This window comes from Rhipicephalus microplus, chromosome 6 (assembly GCF_043290135.1).
Source record: "Rhipicephalus microplus isolate Deutch F79 chromosome 6, USDA_Rmic, whole genome shotgun sequence".
Lineage (NCBI taxonomy): Eukaryota > Metazoa > Arthropoda > Arachnida > Ixodida > Ixodidae > Rhipicephalus > Rhipicephalus microplus.
The window spans coordinates 136682754-136691938 of record NC_134705.1 but is presented as its reverse complement, the minus strand read 5'-3'; the positions used below and the strand labels follow the sequence as shown (position 1 = coordinate 136691938).

Here is a 9185-nt window from a genome sequence, read left to right as displayed (position 1 = left end):
TATTAGAAAATTAATACATGGATCTTTGTTTTTAATATATTTCTGAAATATATATAAGCAAAAAGTTATATACCAAGTAAAAAAGGACATTCCAGAGTGAGTACAACTGCAAAAAATGATAATTCATGATTGTGATTTTTTCGCTGTAAACGTAACACACGAAGCTAAGAAATAGACATGTTTCATTTACGCTAGATGACCAACGGAAGATAGATTGCCAGCGTTATATATCGCTTACTTAGTATTTACGCCATCTGAAGAAATAGGTCAGCATTATCTGGTGCCGTGTTCTAATATGCATGAAAGTTGTGACAACTTCTGTTATAAACCTATTTTATATTCCTTCTCCTTATAGGCCCAGCCTCCAACAAATGTGCGAAAATTACAGCGTATTCACGGGCTGCATTATGATGAGTGCGGCGAAGTGGTCGCCTGCCTGCCTGCCTTCCTAGCCTGCCTGCCTTCCTAGCCTACCTGATCTGGTCTGGTCTGGTCTGGTCTGGTCTGGTCTGGTCTGGTCTGGTCTGTCTGTCTGTCTGTCTGTCTGTCTGTCTGTCTGTATGTCTGTCTGTCTGTCTGTCTGTCTGTCTGTCTGTCTGTCTGTCTGTCTGTCTGTCTGTCTGTCTGTCTAATACGCTGGGCTGGCAATGCCGGCAGAAGAATGCTGCATTGCCTCACACCATAAAGAGCTTCTTTCGTAGAAGAAGAAATACCAAATGTTTAAAGATATTGGTTAAATATAACTTATGTTTTCCGTATTGGTTTAGTGGTATGTTGCTCGTCTCATGTTGGTCTATAGCTGTCCCATATTGGTACACTGGAAGTACTAAAGTGCAGTGTGTGATTGACCGTGTATTAGGGCTGCCCTGGTTGTTGAAACCCTTGAAGTCCACCCATTCCTTCGTATCTTGCATCAGGAGCCTTTCTTCGTGATGAAAATGATTAAACCGAAGCTAACTGAAGTTCGCCATAAGATTATCACGCTTACAGGAGCGTTGTTTGAAGCTGTACTACGTACAATTTTCGCACCCGTTCAGATGCTCCAATGGCACATTGTTCTCGTATGAATGCTCGCAAATAATGCAAACAAAAATTGATGCAAATGAACAGGTTTTACATTGTGTAGGTATCCTATTGTGAAATAAATTTAGTTTCTGCATTTGAAAATATATATGGAGAACTGGAAATCATGCTATATCTCCTGGTATAACTGCGGAAGAGTAGGACACTTGCTTTCAAACGAGTGACATGAAAAAGCTGAATATTTCGGCAACCTTGGCTATTGCAGTTATAACCATTATTATAAAGTGCAATGGAAAACGTTTCTTTCCTGCAAATGTTTTTAGCGTGCCGAATATCAGAAAGGTAAGCTGTGTTTTTTTATACCTGTGATACACCTCGTTTTGCATCACACTGTTGAGGGCTAGCTCAACATGTAGGGTAAAGGATGCAACTCTTCTGAGAATGTGTCAAAAATGTATTCATAAATTTAGCACCTGCTCAGTTTTCCACAATTTTTTAGGGTTTGATTCCTTCTGAGACCATATTTATTCTAAGCATCCGTTTCATCAATGCTACCGATGTCAGAATTTAGCGGCGAAGCTCCTCAGGGCCAACCTAGTTAGCGCCCATCACACCCCACAGAATACGACCAGAAGCTGAACAATTTCACAACAAAAAAAACAAAAAATGTAAGTGTAAACAACCCACTTGTGTGTAATCAACTATACGACACCACAATTCATGAGCACTCGTACTGTCCACCTTTCTGCCTGTTCATAGATCTGTCCATTCATTCATCTATATCTTCGTCCGCCTATCTGTTCTCCCGTCCATCCTTTTCCCCTACTTTCCGAGCATACGTCTACTTGTCCGTCTGTCCGTTCGTCTGTCTGTCCGTCAGTCCATCCGTCCGTCAGTCCGTAAATATGTCCGTCCAATGATCGCACTAGTGGGCGAGTTCAACATAAACATTATGGGCCTTGGGACATAGATCTTTGCCTACTCGTCGTCATACACTTTGGGACGATGCACTTATTTTTTTTAACGCTCTCAAATTGAAATCACCAATGTCTGTTCACACCTTTCCTTGATTGAATTAAACTCGCAAGCACTTTCAGTGAATTGCACTTAACTACAACTGATTTTAACTCAACGTGAGAGCTGTACCATAGGAATACTTATGTTAGGTTTTCAAAACAATCGAACAGCCATCACTGCATCTTCAATGACGCTTCACGAAGATTGCGGTCTATTTGAAAAGAAGTTGCGACACTTGGCATGGCTCAGTGGTAGCGTGCCTGCTTACCACGCAGAATGCTGGGGATAATATCCTTGTGGGACCCTGACATTTGTTCTTTACATAAGTCAGGTCAATGCAGCCGGTGTCGGCTGTTCCTCAACGCTGACGTGTTTGAATTACCCATGCATGCTCTCGCCATTCCCAAGTAAATGAGAACTATCAATCTCATGTGACACATAACCGCCCGCGAGTATGTGCCTCTGTCTGGCGGGAAGTATGTGACAAGTTCGACGGCCTACATGACCGGTTTTTGGTAATATTTATGTTGTGACTGGTTAGTCGTATTCATCAAGCCATCTTACTTTCAAATACTAACTTTGGTTTACATCAAGGTAGGGGGGGTGACCACGAGAGCACCCAGACGTAGGTCGTCAAATAGATAGATAGATAGATAGATAGATAGATAGATAGATAGATAGATAGATAGTGTCACAGTGCAACGCGAATAAAAGATGACAGCAGCTTGAGGCAGTGAAAAGAGCGTATTCAGGATCAGCTGTACAGCAAGACGCCTGCTTCGTTGTCGTCCCGAAAAACCATCTGACCCACTAGCTGGAATCTACGAAACATTCCTATCATCGTTCTTTTTTATATAAACACGTGTAACTCGCTCTTCCTTATAATAGCATCGCCCCGATGCTGATTCAGACCAACAGTATTTCTTTTAACGTGCAGTCAGTCACTCACATACGGCTTCATACGCACTACATGAACAAGTTCAGGCTGGTGCTGGCGACGCCGCCTCGGGCATCGGGGACTGTCGGAGATGACCTCGTAGGTGACGTCACTTAGCTCGCGCGATTCTCGGTATGGCCCAAAATATCGCCTTAGCAGCTTCTCGGACTGTCCACGTTTTCGTACGGGTGTCCAAACCCACAATCTGTCACCGATTTTGTACGTTACAGTTCTATGGCGAGCATTGTGCCAGCCTGCATCGTAGTCTTGTCGCTAGGTGGATCCGTAAGCGGGCGAGCTGCCTAGCTTCTTCCGCACGTTCAGTTGTTCAGTGAACAATTGAACACGACCTGTGTCAGTAGCGTCCCATTCATGTGGCAACATCGCATCCAGCATAGTCCGTACCTCTCGTTCGTGAACCAAGCTGAATGAAGTCATGCGAGTCGTTTCTTGTTTAGCCGTATTGTATGCGAACGTGATATAGCGTAAAACTTTGTCCCATTTTTTATGTTGGACGTCCACGTACATGGACAGCATGTTTTCAATCGTCTTGTTGAGGCGCCCCGTTAGTCCAATCGTTTGCGGGTGGTACGCAACGGTCTTACGGTGAGTCGTTCCACTAAGCATCAGGACGTGGTTTAAAAGAGCTGCCGTAAATTCTGTTCCACGGTCTGTGATCACGATAGTCGGGGCACCGTGGCGTAGCACAATACTTTTCTATAAAAAATCTCGCCACTTCCACTGCGGTGCTCTTTTGGATAGCTTTTTTTGGGCATACCTAGTTAGGTAGTCTGTTGCAACTATAACCCAGCGATTCCCTGCAGTAGAAGTAGGAATGGGTCCCTAAATATCCATTCCTATCTGGTCAAACCGTGTACGTGGAACCTGAACTGGTTACAGCTGACCGGCGGGTCTCTTCGGGGGTGACTTGCGTCGCTGGCAATCGAGGCAAGTGAGAATGTGGTGCTTGACGGCTGTTGTGAGTCGTGGCCAGTAGTATCCCTGCTGTACTCTTGCCAATGTGCGAGTGTAGCCTAAATGGCCAGACGTCGGCTCGTTGTGACATGCTTGGAGCACTTCAGTTTAAAGGAGTGCAGGAATAACGAGCGAATAGGGAGCTCCGATGGATGAAAAGTTTCTTTTGTAGAGGACGTCATTGCGTAAGAAAAACGACAATAATGTCCTTTCAAAGACTCTAGGTGCCCTTGAAGAACGTCCGTCCACGTAATTAATCAAATCAAGCAATTCAGGGCCACCTCGTTGTTGTTGGGCAATCGTGGACGCGTCGAGAACACCAAGGAAGGCCATATCGTCGTCCTCAGAAAGCGAAGCTGACTGTACTGGTGATCGAGACAGGTAGTCGACGTCCGTATGGCGCTTCCCAGACTTGTGCATGACCGTCATATCAAACTCTTGTAACTTCAGACTGCACCGCGCTGATCGGCCGGTTGGATCTTTTAAATTAGTCAACCAACAGAGTGAATGATGGTCACTTATAACTTTGAAAGGGCGGCCATACAAATACGGGCCAAAAACTTCCGAAGCCACGGCGAGGCATTCTTTCTCAGTTGTTGAATAATTGGCCTCAGCGCGTGTTAGCATCCTGCTTGCGTAGGCGATCACTCGTTCCGTGTCTTCATGCCACTGCACATGCACAGCTTCGAGGCCTACATTGCTTGCGTCAGTGTGAAGCATTGTTGGCGCTTGCTCGTCGAAGTGAGCAAGCACTGAAGGTGTTTGAAGACGTTGGCGGAGGTCATTAAACGCTGCTTGCTGTTTGTGGTTCCACTCAAAGGTGGTGTCGTCTCTAGTGAGGCACGTTAACGGCGACGCCATCAGTGCGAAGTCGGTGATGAACCGGCGATAGTAGGCGCATAGGCCCAGCAAGCGCCTGACAGCTTTCTTATCGGACGGTACTAGGAAGTCTTCCACGGCCACAAGTTTTTTGGAATCAGGTCGAACGGCAGTGCGGCTGACGACATGACCAAGAAACAGCAGTTCTTCAAAGCAAAAGTGGCATTTCCCTGGTTTCAATGTGAGGCCTGTGGAGCGTATGGCTCGTAAAACAACTTCTAGCCTTTTGAGATGCTCGTCAAAAGTTCGGGAAAACACTATGACGTCGTCTAGATAAACTAAACAAGTCTTCCATTTTAACCCTGAAAGTACAGTGTCCATGAGCCTTTGAAAAGTAGCGGGCGCTGAGCACAGACCGAAGGGTAGAACTTTAAATTCATATAAACCATCCGGCGTCACAAAAGCGGTTTTTTCCCGATCTCTTGGGTCTACCTCGATCTGCCAATATCTACTTCTGAGGTCCATTGAAGAAAAGTAGCGAGCGTTTGGAAGCCTATCGAGGGAGTCATCAATACGTGGAAGCGGATACACATCTTTCTTAGTCACTTGATTCAGCTTCCTGTAATCCACGCAAGAACGCAGGGTACCGTCCTTTTTCTTAACTAGTACTACAGGCGATGCCCACGGGCATGTGATGGCTGAATCACATCATCTTCAAGCATTTTAGCGACTTGTTTCTGTATAACTTCCCCCGTTCCTTTGGAGCCACACGATAAGGATTCTGGTGTATAGGCATTGCTGCGCCGTTGGTAATTATTCGGAGCTTTGTTAGCGGCGTTCCACCGACCCGTGATGTCAATGAAAAGCAGTCCTGGAATTCAGCTAGCAGCTCAAGAAGTCTCGTTCGTTCATCCCTTGACAACGTAGTAGCAACTGCAAGATTAGGTACTGATTCTTCTTGAGGCGCTTCGTCTAGTGCCGATAAACTGCCTTGGATTTCGGCAGTAGTGTCAAAGTAAGCGACGGCTGTACCCTTCGGGAGATGTCAGCGCTCAGTACTGAAGTTAGTGAGCAGCAAGTTTGTGCGTCCAGCAGTGGCAGTGACTAGACCTCGAGCAACTGAAATACCTTGGCTAAATATCAGCGAGATTATTTAGTCAGCAATACCGTCGCCGTCAAACGGCTCATCCCCAGCCACCGAAACAAGCGTACACGATCGTGGCGGGACGACCACATCGTCATCCGTCAGACGCAAAGGCCCTGAACAAGACGCATGTCTCGGTTCTGAACAATCGACTAAAATAGGGCTGTTGTTGCGAAACGTAATGAAACCGTCAGGGGCGCTAATAACGGCGCCATGTTCTCTCAAGAAATCCATTCCGATAATTAGGTCATTACAGCATGAAGCGAGAACGACGAACGTCGCCACGAAAGTAGCGCCACTGATGTCGAGCCTTGCTGTGCACATTCCGACAAGCATCAGTAATTGGCCTCCTGCCGTCCTTAAGTGAGGTCCCGTCCACGCTGTCTTTACTTTCTTGAGGCGTACGGCAAGGTCATCACTCATAATAGAGAAGTCAGCCCCGGTGCCGACTGAAGCTTTGACTTGCTGTCCATCCACAAGAACGGTGAGGCCTGGGGTCACAGTTTCGTCGGTATTACGTCTTGTCGGCTTTACAGCGTCCTGAGGTGGGAGTAATGGGGGCTTTTTTTTCTTCGTCTTGACAGCCTGCAACCTTACCCCCTGAGGTCGCAGCCTTCAGTTTCCCCGGTGTGGGTTGGGTGACCTCGCTCCTCTGGTGTCGGCAAAAGTGCGGCGCTGCAACGAAGGTGACTGGGCAGGAGAAGGAGAGCGTGGTCGATGTCGGAAGACCAGCTCGTAATCAGTTATAATCTCATTATCATTGTTACGGCGGTCGTCGAATGGGGGTCGAGGTACCTGAGGTCCTTGAGAACCGACATCGCCACGGCGGGATACGTAGTCGTTGGTATGTCGACTGTCAAACCGTGGCCTGAGAGGGCGACACGGATCGGCGCGGTGCCAGCAATAGCGGGCTATGTGGCCTACACCTCCGCAGTTTAATCAAAGTGGACGCCTGTCGACAGTGCGCCAGGTGTCTGTTCGGCGAAGCTGTGGTTGCCGTGATGACTCCTCACGCGACGAAGGCCATGGCAGGCCAGAAGACGACTGTTCGTATGGGGGCTGGATGGGTGGGCGCCACGATGTCTCCCCCTGTGGTGGTGACCAAGGAACAATTGCAGGTGGGGGGTAGTATGAAGGCGGAGCGGGTGGGGAGCTTCAAAGGGCGGCGGCGTACGTCATGAGACGTTGTTCAGGGGCGGAATCAGCTGTCGAGAATGCTTGACGGACTTCGTCACGGACGAATTCAGCGACAGATGCCATGGGTGTATCCACTATCGGAGTCCACAGCCTTTGCAGTTCCTCACGTACAATCTCTCTAATCATATCACATAAGGAGCTATGACTGTCAATCGTCACAGCGGCGGCCTGAATTTGGGGGCTGCTGCACAGGCGGTCATATTGTCGGCAGCATTAGTGAAGGGCCCACTCGATAGCCGACGCTTCTTTGATAAAGTTCTCTACAGTGTTTGGCGGGTTGCGCAGAAGTCCGGTGAACAGCTGCTCTTTCAGGCCCTGCATGAGGCAGCGCAACTTCCTCTCTTTGGTCATCTGCGGGTCAGCCCTCCGAAATAAACGTGTCATGTCTTCGGCGAACATGGCGACCGTTTTATTCGGTTTTTGGACCCTTAGCTCTAAATGTTGGTGGGCGCGGTCACGTCTGTCGACATTGGCTAAAGTTTCAACCATTTTTGGTGTAAGTCGGTCCATGTGGACAGGTTGCCTTCTCTGTTCTCGTACCAAGTACGAGCGCTGTCATCAAGATAAAAATAGGCCCGGCCGAGCTTTTCCTGAGAAGCCCAGTGGTTGATCTTTGCAACACAGGCATAGTGATCTAACCAGTTTTCTGCATCTTCGTGTGCGCCACCACCAAAGCGTTTAGGCTCCAGCGATTGAAAAAACGTTACCTGGGATGGGACGGGAGGACTGGTGCCGAGAAGTACAGGCTGGGAGCTGGTGTTAGCCATTTCTAGTTGTCTGGTAGAGGTTTTCTGCGAGGGCTTGCAGTCTGGAAGAATACCTCGTAGCCGACGACTGAACCGATGGACAGGGGTTGCAGTAGGCACGTCCGGGATAGATGAACGGCTCCCACTAGGAGTGTGGAGCATCGGGCAGCGTCGCGGCCCAGCTCCTCCACCAGTGTCGCAGTGCAACGCGAACAAAAGATGACAACAGCTTACGGCAGCGAAAAGAGCGTATTCAGGATCAGCTGTACAGCTGATGATGATGATCATGATGATTCCACAGCCGTGGCTCGAACCCACTCAGGATGATCGGCCAGGAATCAATGACTTAATTCAGTAAGATTTTTTTAATATCGAAACCACCCACCAGAGAAAAGAAAGATAAAAGAACAGACACCCTAGGCAGAATGAAAGGAGTGCAATAGATGTTTGTCACTCGTTCAGATAAGACAATTATTCATTACATTGAATAGGAATCAGCATGGTTAAATAATGCTCTTGTGTATGTTGGAATTTATTTTTTGCGCAAATAATAATCACGCAATCAAAAGCTTAATTCTTTTACATTCGTTTAGGCACTTTGCAAACTGCATAGAAAACGTTCTCGTGGCTGAAGCCCAGATCATAAGCACCGAAGGAATGTATGTTTTATATTGTGAAATTCAGCCCTAGGCTAGCGAATGGGGGGACTAGGAGTTTTTTTCTGAGCAATTTGTATCGGCGACATGACAAAAAATAGTGCTCTATTGTTTCCAATTCTGAACAAAAGTTGCATAGTGGTGATATCGCCAGACCAGCCCTATGTGAATAGAAATTTAACGGGGGGACACGACATCGAAATCTAGTTATTATGGTTTCCAACTGCCTTGTAGGAAACCAATGAATTTTCCATGGAAATCTTAAATGAGTAAACTCTGGTGTTGGCAATACTGCTTCCATAGCGTCTGCACTAAGCGCAATTTTTCTGTATCTTGTCGCAGTTATAGTGGCCACTTCAGGAAGGACTGATAGTACTGGCCTTTCCAATGCTGCTCGTGCTAGAGAGTCGGCGATTTTATTTACTTTCAAGCCGCAATGACCGGGCACCCATACTAATTTCAGTAGCTGCAGCTGAGGAGGAACTAGCATAAAGAGCATCTTTAAGGCCATCGATTTTGTTGACGCCGTAATCGACGTACATACTGACAGAGAATCCGTGATTATGATCGCGTTAGCAGCATTCAAAGGTAGCTTTCGCAGTGCTAGAACAATTGCCAATAGTTCAGCTTCAAAACCTGGGGTGTAATCCGTTAATCTTAATGAAAAAGAC

The 9185-nt window shown here is 47.2% G+C and overlaps 1 protein-coding gene across 1 annotated transcript in view; it reads left to right on the top strand.

Annotated features, from left to right (window-relative positions):
- Positions 1–1189: 1189 nt before the first annotated feature.
- Positions 1190–9185, top strand: part of LOC119167989 (uncharacterized) — a 50496-nt gene continuing 42500 nt past the window's right edge. Inside the window, exon 1 of the mRNA XM_037419441.2 lies at positions 1190–1365. Coding sequence (XP_037275338.1) covers positions 1249–1365 — 117 coding nt within the window. The 5' untranslated portion in view covers positions 1190–1248. The remainder of the gene's footprint in view (positions 1366–9185) is intronic.